The sequence below is a fragment of the Bombina bombina genome, chromosome 4 (assembly GCF_027579735.1).
Source record: "Bombina bombina isolate aBomBom1 chromosome 4, aBomBom1.pri, whole genome shotgun sequence".
NCBI lineage: Eukaryota > Metazoa > Chordata > Amphibia > Anura > Bombinatoridae > Bombina > Bombina bombina.
The window spans coordinates 1,227,523,881-1,227,544,462 of record NC_069502.1 but is presented as its reverse complement, the minus strand read 5'-3'; the positions used below and the strand labels follow the sequence as shown (position 1 = coordinate 1,227,544,462).

Below are 20,582 nucleotides of genomic sequence, written 5' to 3'. Positions count from 1 at the left end.
GGTCTCAGGTTTTATCCCGCCAGGGCCGACTTTGCCCTTCATCCTTCTGAAGATACGTTGAGTACCATTCAGATAGGGTAATAATCACAACTATTAATATTCAGCTGCCGATTTGGTTCCTCCGAGAGCGGGTGCTGGAAAAGCACTTTGTGGCCCACTGGAAGAAGGGCACTATATAAATACTAGTTTGACTCTCGCATGATTCCGTCTTTATGTCGGGATGTGGAGTATTCCTCCCCGCGTGGGTTGGAGGTTGGGAGGATTTCAGACCTCCTTGCCGCCAGTTCGGGCGGTCTTGCCTTTGTGGCTCTTGGATTTGTCTCCGTTTTCTGGGGTTCTGTTTCCTCTGGGGTGATGATGTCTCCATGTTCGAGACTGTCATGGAGTGTCGTGCTGGGGCTTCTGAGGCTCTATTGCACTCCTCTCCTATGTATTCTCTTGGACTTCCTATTGTTCGAGTTCTTGGGTTGGCACCTGAGTTCCATTGGGTGGCTAAGTCCCCTTTTTCCGTCCCCTTTTGGGGTCTGGTGTTTGTGGTTTTTCTGTTCCCCTGTCCTTCAGACCTGACAGCCAGCTGTAGAGGCCTGTGAGTTACTTTGCTACATTGCAAGTGGGAGGTTGCAGTTTGAATTCAGTCGCAACCGTTTGCACTTTATCGGTGTGTTGGCAGATTTTTACTAAGTCTCAATATTCGCCTTGGGCCCTTGTGGTACAGTGAGACTTTTTGAGGTTTCTGTGCTTCTCCATGTTCAGGATATGGAGTAGGTCTGGCGGATTTTTGGTTACTCCTGAGCTGGGTCCACTGTTTAGTGGATGTTCTTCAGTCGGTGGTAGGGTTTGTGACCTATGCTCTGCTGTTCTTACTTGCATGCAAGTAGTTTACTACTGGAGTCAACCTGGTATGACTGTAGTGTCTGGTGTTGACCCAGGGGCTTGCCTTCTGGGTTTTGCTGCACGTATATCGGTTCTGAAGGCTTCAGTATTTTGAGTTCCTTGAGGACTCTGTCTTCAGTCTTCTTTAGGGTGCGGTTACACTATCTTGTGGAGAAGTTCTTCACTGTGTCGGATTCCTGGTTTTAACCTTGTGGTTTCTGTACATTTGGGGTCTGGGTGTTGCCTCCCCTTGAGCTCGCATCTGGCTTCGGTCTATGCGAGTTTGGCTTGGTTCTTGATATTTTCCTTTTTTGGAAATTGTTATATCCTTTTTTGGGTTTTAGGGGAATCCTTGCTTATTCCCCCATCTCTTTCCCTTTTGGGGTGTTCGTGTTTGCTGATCCCCTTCTTTAGTAAGGGGTGTGTCGTTGAGGACTGCTTCTGAGCGACTGTGTCTCCTGGAGGCGTGCTAGCTCAGCTGTGTTCTTCTGCGGTCTCTAGCAAGGCTGGTGGACTAGCTGTGGCTCAGTGTCCTTGGGGGCCTTTTTTTCTTTTCCAAATTTTCTCGGCTTTGGATGAAGCAGGTTTTTTTGTTGGGTAGGGGTTTTTCAGGGCTGGTGACCTCAGAATAGGCTGCCTTTTGTACCCTCCCGTTTGTGCATTCAGTGTCCTCTATAGCTTGGGTATTGTTTTCCCAAAAGTAATGAATGCAGCTGTGGTCTCTTTCCATTTATGAAGAAAAACATAAATTATGCTTACCTAATAATTTTCTTTTCTTCAGATGGAAAGAGTCCACAGCTCCCCGTCCGTTTTTTTCTGGGGGTGTCTGTTATTTCTTCTGGCACCTTTTCACCCTGGTATTTCTTCTACTTTTCCTTGTTCCTCAGCATAATGACTGGGGGATGAGGGGAGTGGGAGGAGTATTTAAGCCTTTGGCTGGGGTGTCTTTGCCTCCTCCTGGTGGCCAGATTCTTATTTTCCCAAAAGTAATGAACTCGGTACACATCCCATGACCCGGCAAAATGCACAGCCCTGGGTGCTCAATAGCACTCACAGGTAGCTGTACAGTCCCCAGAGCCCATAGGGCCTGACCCATTTGGCCAGATGCGGTAACTAACTCTTCCAGTTTTGCTTTTAATCTTAGCTGAGTGCTTGCAAGTGAGTGCCAGACTTCCTCTGTATATATATATATATATATATATATATGTGTGTGTATGTGTTTATGTATATATCTATGTATGTGTGTACATATATAGACATGTATATATACACGCATACACATATATAGACATATATATACACATATATAGACATATATATGTATATATACACGCATACACATATTTAGACATGTATATATACACGCATACACATATATAGACATGTATATATACACACATACACATATTTAGACATATATATATATATATATATATATATATATATATATAAATACACGCATACACATTTTTAGACAGATATATATATATATATACACGCATACATATATATAGATATGCATATATACACGCATAGACATATATAGCTATGTATATATACACGCATACACATATTTAGACATATATATATATATATAGTATATATACAGTACGAAATAAAAGTTCCAAATCAAATAATATGGGACAGTGTTTAAAGGCAACAATATTATCGTAACGTGACGTTAACCAATCATATAACTAGGCCAATACCTGCCTCCGCCACATTGTAGTTACATAGGACAACAGTCAATAAATCTGACATTTATTATCGTTAGAAAAACACAGAAATAAAATCGTTACATTGTATAATTATGCCTTTGTACATATGCCTATCAGCAACAAAAAAAGTATATATTTAATTGTGTTACATCACCATGTCATACATAGTTGCTAGATCAGAACATGATAGAACAAACGATCAAAAGAGGAAAAAAGGAAAAGATCAAAAGAGAAAAAAAAAACTATAGGTAGAGCTTGACATAACCATAGTAAAGCAGCGATATATATATATATAGTATGAATATGAACCAAAAATTATCCACGGGATGTTTCGTATGTGGACACCGAAATACACATTGCAGATATCATAGACAGCTCTTAAATCCAAAAGATATTGCTCAAAGACAGACTGATGATGTTAAAACATGGCAAGTGCTTGTATAAATATCCAGCAAACACCTTATCATAGACCTTATGTGGGTCATATAAGATAAGATAAAATAAAAAATAAAAGTTTGCACCGAGTTACGCCAATTTGTATATGGGCAGATGGGAGTCCATATTCTGGGACTCATGCCCGGCGAGTGCGGACTTGGTCCTCTATCGCCGATATATAGACGACATCCTGATGATATGGAGAGGAAGTCTCAATGATATAGAACACACTCTCAATGTGATGAACCAAAACACGTCCAATCTGAAGTTCACATATCAATACTCTTATGAACAAATACATTTTCTTGACCTCAAAATTGATTCACACAAAGGAATCATTAATACCGCAACATACTGCAAACCAGTAGATTGCAGCAACTATTTACACCGGAAGAGCTGTCACCACACTAAATGGATCAAGAACATACCAAAAGGACAGCTTCTTAGAGTAAAGAAAAATTGCTCCAAAGCGAAAGACTGGCATGAGCAATCCAAAATTTTACTTGATCGCTTTAACAAGAGAGGTTATAACATGAGTGAGCAATGTAAGGAAATACAGCACTCGTGGGACACGATGAATATAAAAAAATGTATTTTATTGAAAAATATTAAAAATATAGAGGCATAGAACAGGGAATTAACCCCTTACGCGTGTCATGCCGCAAACAGGCACTTAATCAATCAATATGATTAAGTGCCTGTTTGCAGCATGAAACGCGTAAGGGCTTAATTCCCTGTTCTATGCCTCTATATTTTTAATATTTTTCAATAAAATAAAAAATTTTATATTCATCGTGTCCCACGAGTGCTGTATTTCTTTACAGTGTACATTTTTGTGGCTTGCGCTTAGCCGCGCCTAAACTGCACCTTACGGGGCTGTGTTTCAGAATTTCCCTAACAGCTGGGCGGCTTACGGCTCACCTCCCCACGTCACACTCTGCAACGGCCTTGTATCTACTTCTGTATAACATGAGTAAGGTCAACAAAACTGTAGAAGAAGTTGATAAAATCGAGAGAAAGTCTTTACTCAACAATAAAATAAAAGACACACCCATCGACTCAGAAATTCTGGATGTTCCTTTCATCACAGAATACAGTCAAGACAAACATAAAATTGAGAGAATAATCAGGAGATATTGGGATGTCTTAAAGGATGACAACATCATAGGGGAGAAGATAAGTAAGAAACCACATTTTATTTATAGAAGATCTCAAAACCTTAAAACCATCCTGGCACCAAGTGTCATGAAAAATAAGAAACCGAGTACGGTAACTGGAATTCAAGGAGACCTATTGAAAGGTTTCTACCCTTGCTTTAAATGTAAGGCCTGTAAACATGGCCTCAAGAAGAACTCCCTCCAGTCCTTTGTCACCAAAGAAAAATTCCGAATAAATCAGATGATAAGATGTAAAGACAAGGGTGTTATCTACCTCCTTGAATGTGCCTGTGGTTTGCAATATATAGGACAAACTAGCAGATTCCTACGAGACCTAATTAAGGAACATCTGCTTAAAATAGAAGATACAAATGTAGATGTCCCTCTCTACAAACATTTCACTTATAAACATAATGGAGATACAAGAGCGATGAAATACTGTATATGGGATTGCAAATAGTCGAAAAAGACTGAACAGTGGGCAACTTCGAAAAAAGTATAAATGGATTTTTTAATTAGACTGCATACACCCTAAAGGTCTAAATGCTAATTTTGAGGTAGCACATCTTTTGTAAATTCTTAACATTTCCAATTATCACAATTACAAGCTTTTCATACAAAACCCAATAGGTGTGGCCAATTTGAAAGATATTAATGATAGATATTAATATAGGGGCAACAAGATATTATTCTATAGTCTCCTATAATATCAACTCTAGTCCAATACTATGGAAGATAGAATATATATATATATATATATATATATATATATATATATATATATATATATACCATTAAAGATATTCATCTCTATCTGGGACTTAAGGTATCCACCACAAATCCACTTAAATACACATGTGCCACTCTATTATGTATATAGTATAAACATTTTTTCGTAATGAACATTTTTTTGCATTGAATATTATGACATTAGAAGCCAAGGTATACTTAAGAAAGGTTAGTATCAATTTACACACCCTATCTGCATAGCACCTATATTACGACAGTAGAATAAATCTATTCTGCTAAAACATTCCACGTAACACTTGTTGATTTTGCAATTTCTACAAGACTAAACATCACTACCCAAACCATTTAATATTCCATGTAATATTCCATATGGTAACCCTCTCACACTCGTGACTTATTTTTGAAAAGTTTTAATGCAATCTATGTACATTTATATTATAACCATATCAATACTACCAAATTTTCTTTTTTTCTCCGTTTGTTTCTCCGTTTCCATTATATCATCATTTTTTAATGATAATTTTTTATTTACATCATTCTCCAATACCTAATCTGGGCCGTACATAAAAAAACTGTTGTTATGAAGCTACTTTCTGCAAATACAAAAGTAACTTCAATTTTAAAAACTTGTGCATATGCTCAACCTCTCCAAGCCATAATTGAACTTGGGCTGTCACTATAATAATAGCCAATGGTGAATTAAAGGGACAGTCAAGTCCAAAAAAAACTTTCATGATTCAAATAGGGCATGTCATTTTAAACAACTTTCCAATTTACTTTTATCACCAATTTTGCTTTGTTCTCTTGGTATTCTTAGTTGAAAACTAAACCTAGGAGGTTCATATGCTAATTTCTTAGACCTTGAAGGCCGCCTCTAATCTAAATGCATTTTGACTGTTTTTTTACCACTAGAGGGCATTAGTTCATGTTTTTCATATAGATAACATTGAGCTCCTGCACGTGAATTTACCAAGGAGTGAGCACTGATTGGCTAAAATGCAAGTCTGTCAAAAGAACTGAAATAAGGGGGCAGTCTGGAGAGGCTGAGATACAAGGTAATTAGAGAGGTAAAACATGTATTATTATAAGCACACAAACCACCAAAAACAATCAGCGCAACAGTCACTCAGCAAATATATGAATATGTGTATGGGAGATATTAACTAAAGATATATATAGCAATAGAATGGACACAGCACTAAAATAGCACAAAAAATGGCAATAAATATGGATCTAAATATTACTTAATAAAGGCGTTATATCGGTAGCGAATAGTCCAAAATAATAAAAGTCCAAAACAGGTTATAAACTCAAATTGAGAACAGTCTTACTAATACTGAAAGATGGTGTCTGGAGAATTCTTTTTGAAAACGCAGTTGCAGCTGCTTGAAAAACACTGCTTGTCCTGCAGCTGATACACAGTAACTCCAATCCCACAAAAGACAGCGCAATCTGTGAAGGCAAACAGATAGACTCCAATAGTGCAATATTGTATGTAAAATGCATGTATTATTATAACTGTGTTGGTTATGCAAAACTGTTAATGGGTAATTAAGGGATTATCTATCTTTTAAAACAACACAAATTCTGGTGTTGACTGTCCCTTTAATTTTTATCAAATTGAAGGCACTTTAAGAGCAGCTTTCCTTTTGCCCATTTTCAACATGGCCGTTGGAGTATCAAAGAATAACCCTCCCCAAGCCTATTTGCATCAATGAACTTTTCTGGTGCAATTTTTAGCTACACCCTACACACACTATAGGCAGTTTGAACCTTTAAATTCTCTTAGAAGTGCACAGCTGGTATTAGTCTTGAGAAAGGCCTCGTTTGAAGGCTGAAACGCGTAGACTTGCACTCGATTCACATCAGACATACCAACCCCATACCAACCCGAGTTCTCCACCAGGTGAGCCTATTTTCATATGTGCCCAGATTAGTCGTTTAGTTTGCTATAGTTTTTCTTTTGTTTCTTTTACAGGTTTTTGGATTTCATCACCTCATTTTTTGGATAAGAATCTCACACTCCCCTATCTCTCGGATTTACAAGGCTCCCCGCTTATTATAGAGCACCTCTACTTTCTTTTTTCTAAAGACATTTTTCCTTATTCTGGACTTTTGTACACTATATAAAATTGGGATTAGTATATTTATGCTTCATGTCACCTGCTTAATGATGTATATTGTTCATGAGTTTTTATATTTCCTTCAGTCGGCTTAAATTCTCTGTTTATTATATAGTCGACACACCAGTGGTACACTACACTTCTGTATCTTTGCGGATTGGCCCATACTTTTTTTACTTAGCGCATAATCTTTATTGAACATTCAAATTATTTATGTTCTTATTTTAACGGATATTGCTATTGTTCACTTGCTACATCTATATCACCAGTAGATTATTTTCTACTCACCTGATTTACACCACTTCTCTATACACAAGGATTATCTACAGACATTTTCTTTGTTTCTTTTTTGCTCTTACCAAAACGATACTCCTTTTCTCTTTTTATATGGCACCATTCTGTTTGAAGGTAGCAACCACCTCCTGATACACTAACACTGGCCTGATTGTGAAAACATTTAAATTTTCTACTTCTTTAACTTAGGATCTTGTTTAAGGACTGTAAGACACCCTATTAACAGACATATTTCATTTTTAACTCAACTTGTTTGTATATACTATTACAGACTTGTCAATACATAGTTTTGTTTTATGACAAACGCTTCCTAAAGCCTATTTCTGGTTTTATTTTATAGCTCTGTCTTTATTATACATAGTCAACTTTATTTATAACTTTGTTTATGATATATTTCTTTTAAATCAAAGATTAAATATCCTTACAGTATTTAACAAATTGTCATAAACATATTTTATTATCTTTTTTCTTCAAGCTGATTTAAGCACACACTAGATGTATGTATATTAATTTAAGGCATTGAGGAATAATATACCTTGCACAACTACTATTTATATTAAAAGATACAGATTATTACACGTACTGTATCCCCTTGTGAGGCGCTCCTTCTAAAAAAAACATTCTTCTTGACCTAATTAGCAACGACTATATTGGACAGTCGTTCCACTTAGAGGTTGAGCAAGTACGTTTTACATTTGGCGCTGTCCACTAGACTTCACTACTTCACTTCTAATCGCTGGTAAAGTCATATGGGAAGATGAAGTCTCATTCTTTTCAAGCAACACAATAAAAATAGTAAGACGAGGGGAGTTATAGCCATGTGTAATGGGGCTTCAGGGTTTGGATGAGCTGCCCCTTCAGAGAGTCTTTATTAGTGATGATATAAAATAGTATTTAATAAACTAGAAATGTAATAAACAACAATAATGAAACACAGTAATTCTTCATTTATGATGAACAGTCCCCGTAAATAAAACATAGATAGGGACATCCTGCTGTCTTAGTCTTATTGCTCACAAAAATACCGACTCTGAGATATCTGCAGGTGCCACACAGACAAAGGGGACCATTGGCCGTATAAATGCACTTATCTGAAGGCTGTAGTGTTCCTTCTTTTTCTTTGTTACCCACTTGTGATTTTACTATGTATTAATGTCTCCGTCAGTGGGTACTATGTACTATAGTGAGCCTAGATTACTGCTTTAGGCTTTCTTGTTGGCCCAGTCATTGTTAGAAAATAACAGTAGTCACATTTCATTCATTTACATCTATGGTGCCTTAAAAAGAGAGTATCTGTTATATGTACAAAACCAATAGTACGAATGTTGTTGCTTTATGATATATTACAGAAGTACGTTTATTGTACACTAAATCTCAGATATAATGACGTGCACCACAGACAAAGCACATCTCACACAAGCTAATTCTTTTACTCAGTACACCAGGCCTGTATAGGTCTTTAGAAGATCTTAGGAAAACTATTTATAGACACATGTGGCTGCCAGTACGCGGGTGCAAGCTGGTTCTGGGTACCAGTGGGTTTGTCCTGCCCATTAGTCCCCTCTGTTTCCTTATATGTCACCTATAACCAACTCTCTTCCTCTCCTCAGGTTGAATCTGATTGGCCAAGTAAAGGTCACATTGAGTTCAGGGATGCTGTTCTTTGCTATCGTCTGGGACTTCCCAATGCACTAGATGGAGTCAACTTCACCATATATCCAGGGGAGAAGATTGGCATTGTGGGCAGGACAGGGTCAGGGAAGTCCACCTTATTCCTGGCCCTGTTCCGGATGATAGAGCTGAATGCCGGGCTTATTCTGATTGACAACTTGTCCACCCGCCATCTAAGCCTAGAGCTACTGAGGTGAGAGATCATAAGCAAGCAGATCATTGTGCTCCTCACTGGTTACATCATCGCTGTAGCGAGCAATTAGGCACTTCTGCTGTTCTGCTTCATTACAATGCAGGGTACTGAGCATACTGCCCTCATGCGTACGGTCACACACAGTCACATTTCTGCAGTGTTTACAGCTGCCCTGAATTGTGTCTCGTGCTCTATATAAAGAAAAGTAAATGACGTAGGGAATGTATAAACATAAGAACCATAGGCTCAGCAAGTCTGCACACAATTCCTTTAAAGGATAAGCTTAATTAGATTGTAGGATTGCCTTATGCTTATCCAAGACAATAATTGTTATGTAGGGTAGCCTTATGCTTATCCAAGACAATAATTGTTATGTAGGGTAGCCTTATGCTTATCCAAGACAATAATTGTTATGTAGGGTAGCCTTATGCTTATCCCAGGCAGTAATTAGTATGTAGGATAGCCTTATGCTTATCCCAGGCATTAATTAGTATGTAGGATAGCCTTATGCTTATCCAAGACAATAATTGTTATGTAGGGTAGCCTTATGCTTATCCCAGGCATTAATTAGTATGTAGGATAGCCTTATGCTTATCCAAGACAATAATTGTTATGTAGGGTAGCCTTATGCTTATCCCAGGCAGTAATTAGTATGTAGGATAGCCTTATGCTTATCCAAGACAATAATTGTTATGTAGGGTAGCCTTATGCTTATCCCAGGCAGTAATTAGTATGTAGGATAGCCTTATGCTTATCCAAGACATTAATTAGTATGTAGGATAGCCTTATGCTTATCCCAGGCATTAATTAGTATGTAGGATAGCCTTATGCTTATCCAAGACATTAATTAGTATGTAGGATAGCCTTATGCTTATCCCAGGCATTAATTAGTATGTAGGATAGCCTTATGCTTATCCAAGACATTAATTAGTATGTAGGATAGCCTTATGCTTATCCCAGGCATTAATTAGTATGTAGGATAGCCTTATGCTTATCCCATGCATTAATTAGTATGTAGGATAGCCTTATGCTTATCCCAGGCATTAATTGGTATGTAGGATAGCCTTATGCTTATCCCAGGCAGTAATTAGTATGTAGGATAGCCTTATGCTTATCCAAGACAATAATTGGTATGTAGGATAGCCTTACGCTTATCCAAGACATTAATTGGTATGTAGGATAGCCTTATGCTTATCCCAGGCAGTAATTAGTATGTAGGATAGCCTTATGCTTATCCAAGACAATAATTGGTATGTAGGATAGCCTTATGCTTATCCCAGGCATTAATTAGTATGTAGGATAGCCTTATGCTTATCCCATGCATTAATTAGTATGTAGGGTAGCCTTATGCTTATCCCAGGCAGTAATTAGTATGTAGGATAGCCTTATACTTATCCAAGACATTAATTAGTATGTAGGATAGCCTTATGCTTATCCCAGGCATTAATTAGTATGTAGGATAGCCTTATGCTTATCCCATGCATTAATTAGTATGTAGGATAGCCTTATGCTTATCCCAGGCATTAATTAGTATGTAGGATAGCCTTATGCTTATCCCATGCATTAATTAGTATGTAGGATAGCCTTATGCTTATCCCAGGCAGTAATTAGTATGTAGGATAGCCTTATGCTTATCCCAGGCAGTAATTAGTATGTAGGATAGCCTTATACTTATCCAAGACATTAATTAGTATGTAGGATAGCCTTATGCTTATCCCAGGCATTAATTAGTATGTAGGATAGCCTTATGCTTATCCCATGCATTAATTAGTATGTAGGATAGCCTTATGCTTATCCCAGGCATTAATTAGTATGTAGGATAGCCTTATGCTTATCCCATGCATTAATTAGTATGTAGGATAGCCTTATGCTTATCCCAGGCATTAATTAGTATGTTGGATAGCCTTATGCTTATCCCATGCATTAATTAGTGTGTGGGATAGCCTTATGCTTATCCCATGCAGTAATTAGTGTGTAGGATAGCCTTATGCTTATGCCAGACATTAATTAATATGTATTATAGCCTTATGCTTATCCCATGCATTAATTAGTGTGTGGCATAGCCTTATGCTTATCCCATGCATTAATTAGTGTGTAGGATAACCTTATGCTTACCCTAGGCATTTGTTAGTAAGTAGGATAACCTTATACTTATCCCATGCATTAATTAGTACATAGGATAATCTTATGCTTATCCCAGACATTTATTAGTACGTAGGATAGCTTTATGGTTATCCGAGGCATTAGTTAGTATGTAGGATAGCCTTATGCTTACCCTAGGCATTTGTTAGTAAGTAGGATAACCTTATACTTATCCCATGCATTCATTAGTACATAGGATAATCTTATGCTTATCCCAGACATTTATTAGTACGTAGGATAGCTTTATGGTTATCCGAGGCATTAGTTAGTATGTAGGATAGCCTTATGCTTATCGCAGGCATTAGTTAGTATGCAGGATAGCCTTATGCTTATCGCAGGCATTAGTTAGTATGCAGGATAGCCTTATGCTTATCGCAGGCATTAGTTAGTATGCAGGATAGCCTTATGCTTATCGCAGGCATTGGTTAGTATGCAGGATAGCCTTATGCTTATCGCAGGCATTAGTTAGTATGTAGGATAGCCTTATGCTTATCGCAGGCATTAATTAGTATGTAGGATAGCCTTATGCTTATCGCAGGCATTAGTTAGTATGTAGGATAGCCTTATGCTTATCGCAGGCATTAGTTAGTATGCAGGATAGCCTTATACTTATCTCAAGCATTAATTAGTATGTAGGATAGCTTTACCCTTATCCCAGGCATTAGTTAGTATGTAGGATAGCCTTATGCTTGTCCCAGGCATTAGTTAGTATGTAGGAAAGTCTTATGCTTATCCCAGGCATTAATTAGTATGTAGGATAGCCTTATGCTTATCCCATGCATTAATTAGTGTGTGGGATAGCCTTATGCTTATCCCATGCAGTAATTAGTGTGTAGGATAGCCTTATGCTTATGCCAGACATTAATTAATATGTATTATAGCCTTATGCTTATCCCATGCATTAATTAGTGTGTGGCATAGCCTTATGCTTATCCCATGCATTAATTAGTGTGTAGGATAGCCTTATGCTTATCCCAGACAATAATTAGTATGTAGGATAGCCTTATGCTTATCCCATGCATTAATTAGTTTGTAGGATAGCCTTAGGCTTATCCCAGACAATAATTAGCATGTAGGATAGCCTTATGCTTAGCCCATGCATTAATTAGTGTATAGGATAGCCTTATGCTTATCCAAGACATTAATTAGTATGTAGGATAGCCTTATGCTTATCCCAGACATTAATTAGTATGTATTATAGCCTTATGCTTATCCCAGGCTTTAATTAGTATGTTGGATAGCCTTATGCTTATCCCAGACATTAATTAGTATGTAGGATAGCCTTATGCTTATCCCAGGCATTAATTAGTATACAGGATAGCCTTATGCTTATCCCATACATTAATTAGTATGTAGGATAGCTTTATGCTTATCCCAGGCATTACTTAGTATGTAGGGTAGCCTTATGCTTATCCCAGGCATTAATTAGTATGCAGGATAGTTTTATGCTTACCCCAGACATTAATTATTACGTAGGATAGCCTTATGCTTATCCTAGGCATTTACTAGTATGCAGGATAACCTTATGCTTATCCCAGGTATTAATTAGTACGTAGGATAACCTTATGCTTACCCTAGGCATTTGTTAGTAAGTAGGATAACCTTATACTTATCCCATGCATTCATTAGTACATAGGATAATCTTATGCTTATCCCAGACATTTATTAGTACGTAGGATAGCTTTATGGTTATCCGAGGCATTAGTTAGTATGTAGGATAGCCTTATGCTTATCGCAGGCATTAGTTAGTATGCAGGATAGCCTTATGCTTATCGCAGGCATTAGTTAGTATGCAGGATAGCCTTATGCTTATCGCAGGCATTAGTTAGTATGCAGGATAGCCTTATGCTTATCGCAGGCATTAGTTAGTATGCAGGATAGCCTTATGCTTATCGCAGGCATTAGTTAGTATGTAGGATAGCCTTATGCTTATCGCAGGCATTAATTAGTATGTAGGATAGCCTTATGCTTATCGCAGGCATTAGTTAGTATGTAGGATAGCCTTATGCTTATCGCAGGCATTAGTTAGTATGCAGGATAGCCTTATACTTATCTCAAGCATTAATTAGTATGTAGGATAGCTTTACCCTTATCCCAGGCATTAGTTAGTATGTAGGATAGCCTTATGCTTGTCCCAGGCATTAGTTAGTACGTAGGAAAGTCTTATGCTTATCCCAGGCATTAGTTAGTATGTAGGATAGCCTTATGCTTATCCCAGGCATTAGTTAGTATGTAGGATAGTCTTATGCTTATCCCAGGCATTAGTTAGTATGTAGGATAGCCTTATGCTTATCCCAGGCATTAGTTAGTATGTAGGATAGTCTTATGCTTATCCCAGGCATTAGTTAGTATGTAGGATAGCCTTATGCTTATCCCAAGCATTAATTTGTATGTAGGATAGCATTACGCTTTTCCCAGGCATTAGTTAGTATGTAGGATAGTCTTATGCTTATCCCCGGCATTAGTTAGTATGTAGGATAGCCTTATGCTTATCCCAGGCATTAGTTAGTATGTAGGATAGTCTTATGCTTATCCCAGGCATTAGATAGTATGTAGGATAGCCTTATGCTTATCTCAGGCATTAATTAGTATGTAGGATAGCCTCATGCTTATCCCAGACATTAATTAGTATGTATTATAGCCTTTTGCTTATCCCATGCATTAATTAGTGTGTGGGATAGCCTTATGCTTATCCCATGCATTAATTAGTGTGTAGGATAGCCTTATGCTTATCCCAGACAATAATTAGTATGTAGGATAGCCTTATGCTTATCCCATGCATTAATTAGTGTGTAGGATAGCCTTATACTTATCCAAGACATTAATTAGTATGTAGGATAGCCTTATGCTTATCCCAGACATTAATTAGTATGTATTATAGCCTTATGCTTATCCCAGGCTTTAATTAGTATGTAGGATAGCCTTATGCTTATCCCAGACATTAATTAGTATGTAGGATAGCCTTATGCTTATCCCAGGCATTAATTAGTACGTAGGATAGCCTTATGCTTATCCCAGGTATTAATTAGTACATAGGATAATCTTATGCTTATCCCAGACATTTATTAGTACGTAGGATAGCTTTATGGTTATCCGAGGCATTAGTTAGTATGTAGGATAGCCTTATACTTATTTCAAGCATTAATTAGTATGTAGGATAGCATTACACTTATCCTAGGCATTAGTTAGTATGTAGGATAGTCTTATGCTTATCCCAGGCATTAGTTAGTATGTAGGATAGCCTTATGCTTATCCCAGGCATTAGTTAGTATGTAGGATAGCATTATGCTTATCCCAGGCATTAGTTAGTATGTAGGATAGTCTTATGCTTATCGCAGGCATTAGTTAGTATGTAGGATAGCCTTATACTTATCCCAAGCATTAATTAGTATGTAGGATAGCATTACGCTTATCCCAGGCAGTAGTTAGTATGTAGGATAGCCTTATGCTTATCCCAGGCATTAGTTAGTATGTAGGATAGTCTTATGCTTATCCCAGGCATTAGTTAGTATGTAGGATAGTCTTATGCTTATCCCAGGCATTAGTTAGTATGTAGGATAGCCTTATGCTTATCCCAGGCATTAGTTAGTATGTAGGATAGTCTTATGCTTATCCCAGGCATTAGTTAGTATGTAGGATAGCCTTATGCTTATCTCAGGCATTAGTTAGTATGTAGGATAGTCTTATGCTTATCCCAGACATTAATTAGTATGTAACATAGCCTTATGCTTATCCCAGGCATTTATTAATAAATCAATAACGCTCTTATTACAAGTAGAGAGAGTATTAGTGCTGTTGTGTTAAATCAATAGCGCTCTTATTACAAGTAGAGAGAGTATTAGTGCTGTTGTGTTAAATCAATAGCGCTCTTATTACAAGTAGAGAGAGTATTAGTGCTGTTGTGTTAAATAAATAGCGCTCTTATTACAAGTAGAGTATTATGTAGCATAGCCTTATGCTTATCCCAGGCATTTATTAATAAATCAATAACGCTCTTATTACAAGTAGAGAGAGTATTAGTGCTGTTGTGTTAAATCAATAGCGCTCTTATTACATGTAGAGAGTGTTAGTGCTGTTGTGTTAAATCAATAGCGCTCTTATTACAAGTAGAGAGAGTATTAGTGCTGTTGTGTTAAATCAATAGTGCTCTTATTACAAGTAGAGAGACTATTAGTGCTGTTGTGTTAAATCAATAGCGCTCTTATTACAAGTAGAGAGTGTTAGTGCTGTTGTGCTAAATCAATAGCGCTCTTATTACAAGTAGAGAGAATATCAGTGCTGTTGTGTTAAATCAATAGTGCTCTTATTACAAGTAGAGAGACTATTAGTGCTGTTGTGTTAAATCAATAGCGCTCTTATTACAAGTAGAGAGTATTAGTGCTGTTGTGTTAAATCAATAGTGCTCTTATTACAAGTAAAGAGACTATTAGTGCTGTTGTGTTAAATCAATAGCGCTCTTATTACAAGTAGAGAGACTATTAGTGCTGTTGTGTTAAATCAATAGCGCTCTTATTACAAGTAGAGGGAATATTAGTGCAGTTGTGTTAAATCAATAGCACTCTTATTACAAGTAGAGGGAGTATTAGTGCTGTTGTGTAAAAAATATGTAGCGCTCTCATTACAAGTATAGAGAGTTTTAATGCTTTAATGCTGTTGTGTTTAATCAGTAGCGATCTTATTACAAGTAGATAGTATTAGTGCTGTTGTGTTAAATCAATAGCGCTCTTATTACAAGTGGAGAGAGTATTAGTGCTGTTGTGTTCAATCAATAGCGCTCTTATTACAAGTTACAAGTAGAGAGTGTTAGTGCTGTTGTGTTAAATCAATAGCGCTCTTATTACAAGTAGAGACAGTATTTATTTATTTATAAAATATTTTACCAGGAAGGATACATTGAGATTTCTCTCGTTTTCAAGTATGTCCTGGGTCCACAAAACATTGCATTGATACAATAGGGTACAATAAAATTAAAAAACAATAATAATACACAATATATGCAAAAATTTTACTTAGAGCAGGTAGGAAATATATAATCAACCATGACGGGTGCATTCTGTTTCGAGATATGTAGAGAGGGATCTCTTAAAGGATTTTAGGCTTGGGGAAGGTTTGAAAGTGTGCAGGAGGTCATTCCATAACTGTGGCGCTCGGTAGGAAAAGGAGGATCGAGCTGCTTTCTTTTTGTATTGAGGCAAACTAAATAATGTGCTGGTACTGGATCGGAGGTTATAGGAGGTGGGAATAGCCAGGGAGAGCATTCTGCTCAGGTAGGGTGGGAGCTTCCCAGAAAGGCTCTTAAACACAAGACAGGAAAGATGGAGGGTGCGTCTGGATTCCAGCGACAGCCAGTTTAGTTCTTTTAGCATGTCACAATGGTGGGTCCTGTAGTTACATTGTAGCACAAAGCGGCAGAACGAGTTATACAATGTATTAAGTTTATTAAGGTGAGTTTGCAGTGCAGGTGCATATACTACGTCCCCATAATCTATGCTAGGCATCAGCATTTGCTGTACAATCTTTTCCTTTACTGTAGGGCTGAGGCAAGATTTGTTTCTGTACAGGGCACCTAATTTTGGATAAAGTTTTGATGCAAGTTTTTCTATGTGGGGGCCAAAAGATAGATTAGGGTCTAACAACATTCCCAAGTATTTGAAAGAGTGGACTGCAATAAGCGTGCAATTGGATTTTGTTTTGATGCGTAGGTGGGAATTTTGTAATTTGTGTAATTTAGGACCCGTTCCAAAGATCATTGTGACAGTTTTGTCAGTGTTTAGGAAGAGTTTGTTTTTTGAGATCCACTTTTCTACCTCTGTGAACTGGTCTTGGAGCACTGCTTCAAGCTGCGGCAGATCAGATTTTCTTCTGTTAAGTGTGATCAGTCCACGGGTCATCATTACTTCTGGGATATTACTCCTCCCCAACAGGAAGTGCAAGAGGATTCACCCAGCAGAGCTGCATATAGCTCCTCCCCTCTACGTCACTCCCAGTCATTCTCTTGCACCCAACGACTAGATAGGATGTGTGAGAGGACTATGGTGATTATACTTAGTTTTATATCTTCAATCAAAAGTTTGTTATTTTAAAATAGCACCGGAGTGTGTTATTACCTCTCTGGCAGAGTTTGAAGAAGAATCTACCAGAGTTTTGCTATGATTTTAGCCGGAGTAGTTAAGATCATATTGCTGTTCTCGGCCATCTGAGGAGTGAGGTAAACTTCAGATCAGGGGACAGCGGGCAGATGAATCTGCATAGAGGTATGTAGCAGTTTTTATTTTCTGACAATGGAATTGATGAGAAAATCCTGCCATACCGATATAATGTCATGTATGTATACTTTACACTTCAGTATTCTGGGGAATGGTACTTCACTAGAATTACACTGTAAGAAATACATAAAGCTGTTTAATAACTAGAGATTATGTTTAACGTTTTTGCTGGAATGTAAAATCGTTTTCATTTGCTGAGGTACTGTGTGAATAAATGTTTGGGCACTATTTTTCCACTTGGCAGTTGCTTAATCTGTTTTTCTGACAGTTTCTGTTCTCCCTCACTGCTGTGTGTGAGGGGGAGGGGCCGTTTTTTGGCGCTTTTTCTAGCATCAAATATTTCAGTCAGCAACTCATTGTATTCCCTGCATGATCCGGTTCATCTCTACAGAGCTCAGGGGTCTTCAAAACTTATTTTGAGGGAGGTAATTTCTCTCAGCAGAGCTGTGAGAATTATAGTTTGACTGAGACAAAAACGTTTATTCTGTAATTTGTTTCCTGCTTTCAGAATTTGTTATCTTTGCTAATGGGATTAAACCTTTGCTAAAGTTGTGTTGTTTACAAGGATTGAGGCTATAACTGTTTCAATTTATTAATTTTCAACTGTCATAGATCTTCTGTGCTTCTTAAAGGCACAGTACGTTTTAATATTATTCTAATTGAATTGTATTTCCAAGTTGCAAGTTTATTTGCTAGTGTGTTAAACATGTCTGATTCAGAGGATGATACCTGTGTCATTTGTTGCAATGCCAAAGTGGAGCCCAATAGAAATTTATGTACTAACTGTATTGATGCTACTTTAAATAAAAGTCAATCTGTACAAATTGAACAAATTTCACCAAACAACGAGGGGAGAGTTATGCCGACTAACTCGCCTCACGTGTCAGTACCTACATCTCCCGCTCAGAGGGAGGTGCGTGATATTGTAGCGCCGAGTACATCTGGGCGGCCATTACAAATCACATTACAGGATATGGCTACTGTTATGACTGAGGTTTTGGCTAAATTACCAGAACTAAGAGGTAAGCGTGATCACTCTGGGGTGAGAACAGAGTGCGCTGATAATATTAGGGCCATGTCAGACACTGCGTCACAGGTGGCAGAACATGAGGACGGAGAACTTCATTCTGTGGGTGACGGTTCTGATCCAAACAGACTGGATTCAGATATTTCAAATTTTAAATTTAAACTGGAAAACCTCAGTGTATTACTAGGGGAGGTGTTAGCGGCTCTGAATGATTGTAACACAGTTGCAATACCAGAGAAAATGTGTAGGTTGGATAAATATTTTGCGGTACCGACGAGTACTGAGGTTTTTCCTATACCTAAGAGACTTACTGAAATTGTTACTAAGGAGTGGGATAGACCCGGTGTGCCGTTCTCACCCCCTCCGATATTTAGAAAAATGTTTCCAATAGACGCCACCACAAGGGACTTATGGCAAACGGTCCCTAAGGTGGAGGGAGCAGTTTCTACCTTAGCTAAGCGTACCACTATCCCGGTGGAGGATAGCTGTGCTTTTTCAGATCCAATGGATAAAAAGTTAGAGGGTTACCTTAAGAAAATGTTTGTTCAACAAGGTTTTATATTGCAACCCCTTGCATGCATTGCGCCGATCACGGCTGCAGCGGCATTCTGGATTGAGTCTCTGGAAGAGAACATTGGTTCAGCTACTGTGGACGACATTACGGACAGGCTTAGAGTCCTTAAACTAGCTAATTCATTCATTTCGGAGGCCGTAGTACATCTTACTAAACTTACGGCAAAGAATTCAGGATTCGCCATTCAGGCACGCAGGGCGCTGTGGCTAAAATCCTGGTCAGCTGATGTTACTTCTAAGTCTAAATTGCTTAATATACCTTTCAAAGGGCAGACCTTATTCGGGCCCGGGTTGAAAGAGATTATCGCTGACATTACAGGAGGTAAAGGCCATGCCCTGCCTCAGGACAAAGCCAAAGCCAAGACTAGACAGTCTAATTTTCGTTCCTTTCGTAATTTCAAAGCAGGAGCAGCATCAACTTCCTCTGCACCAAGACAGGAAGGAGCTGTTGCTCGCTACAGACAAGGCTGGAAACCTAACCAGTCCTGGAACAAGGGCAAGCAGACTAGGAAACCTGCTGCTGCCCCTAAAACAGCATGAATTGAGGGCCCCCGATCCGGGATCGGATCTAGTGGGGGGCAGACTTTCTCTCTTCGCCCAGGCTTGGGCAAGAGATGTTCAGGATCCCTGGGCGCTAGAGATAATATCTCAGGGATACCTTCTGGACTTCAAATACTCTCCTCCAAGAGAGAGATTTCATCTGTCAAGATTGTCAACAATCCAGACAAAGAAAGAGGCGTTTCTACGCTGCGTACAAGAGCTCTTGTTAATGGGAGTAATCCATCCAGTTCCACGATCGGAACAGGGACAGGGGTTTTACTCAAATCTGTTTGTGGTTCCCAAAAAAGAGGGAACTTTCAGACCAATCCTGGACTTAAAGATCCTAAACAAATTCCTAAGAGTTCCATCGTTCAAGATGGAGACTATTCGGACAATTTTACCTATGATCCAAGAGGGTCAGTACATGACCACTGTAGATTTAAAAGATGCTTACCTTCACATACCGATTCACAAAGATCATTATCGGTACCTAAGGTTTGCCTTCCTAGACAGGCATTACCAGTTTGTGGCTCTTCCATTCGGATTGGCTACAGCTCCAAGAATCTTCACAAAGGTTCTGGGTGCTCTTCTGGCGGTACTAAGACCGCGGGGAATCTCGGTAGCTCCATACCTAGACGACATTCTGATACAAGCTTCAAACTTTCAAACTGCCAAGTCTCATACAGAGTTAGTGCTGGCATTTCTAAGGTCACATGGATGGAAGGTGAACGAAAAGAAAAGTTCACTCGTTCCACTCACAAGAGTTCCCTTCCTGGGGACTCTTATAGATTCTGTAGAAATGAAGATTTACCTGACAGAG

General features: G+C 38.2%; 1 protein-coding gene across 3 annotated transcripts in view; it reads left to right on the top strand.

Moving 5' to 3' along the window:
* The window catches only part of ABCC10 (ATP binding cassette subfamily C member 10), a 628,132-nt gene that overhangs the window by 464,224 nt on the left and 143,326 nt on the right, over positions 1-20,582 (top strand). For all 3 annotated transcript variants that reach the window (XM_053712768.1, XM_053712767.1, XM_053712766.1), the window contains one exon: positions 8,961-9,214. In XM_053712768.1, coding sequence (XP_053568743.1) covers positions 8,961-9,214 — 254 coding nt within the window. The remainder of the gene's footprint in view (positions 1-8,960; positions 9,215-20,582) is intronic.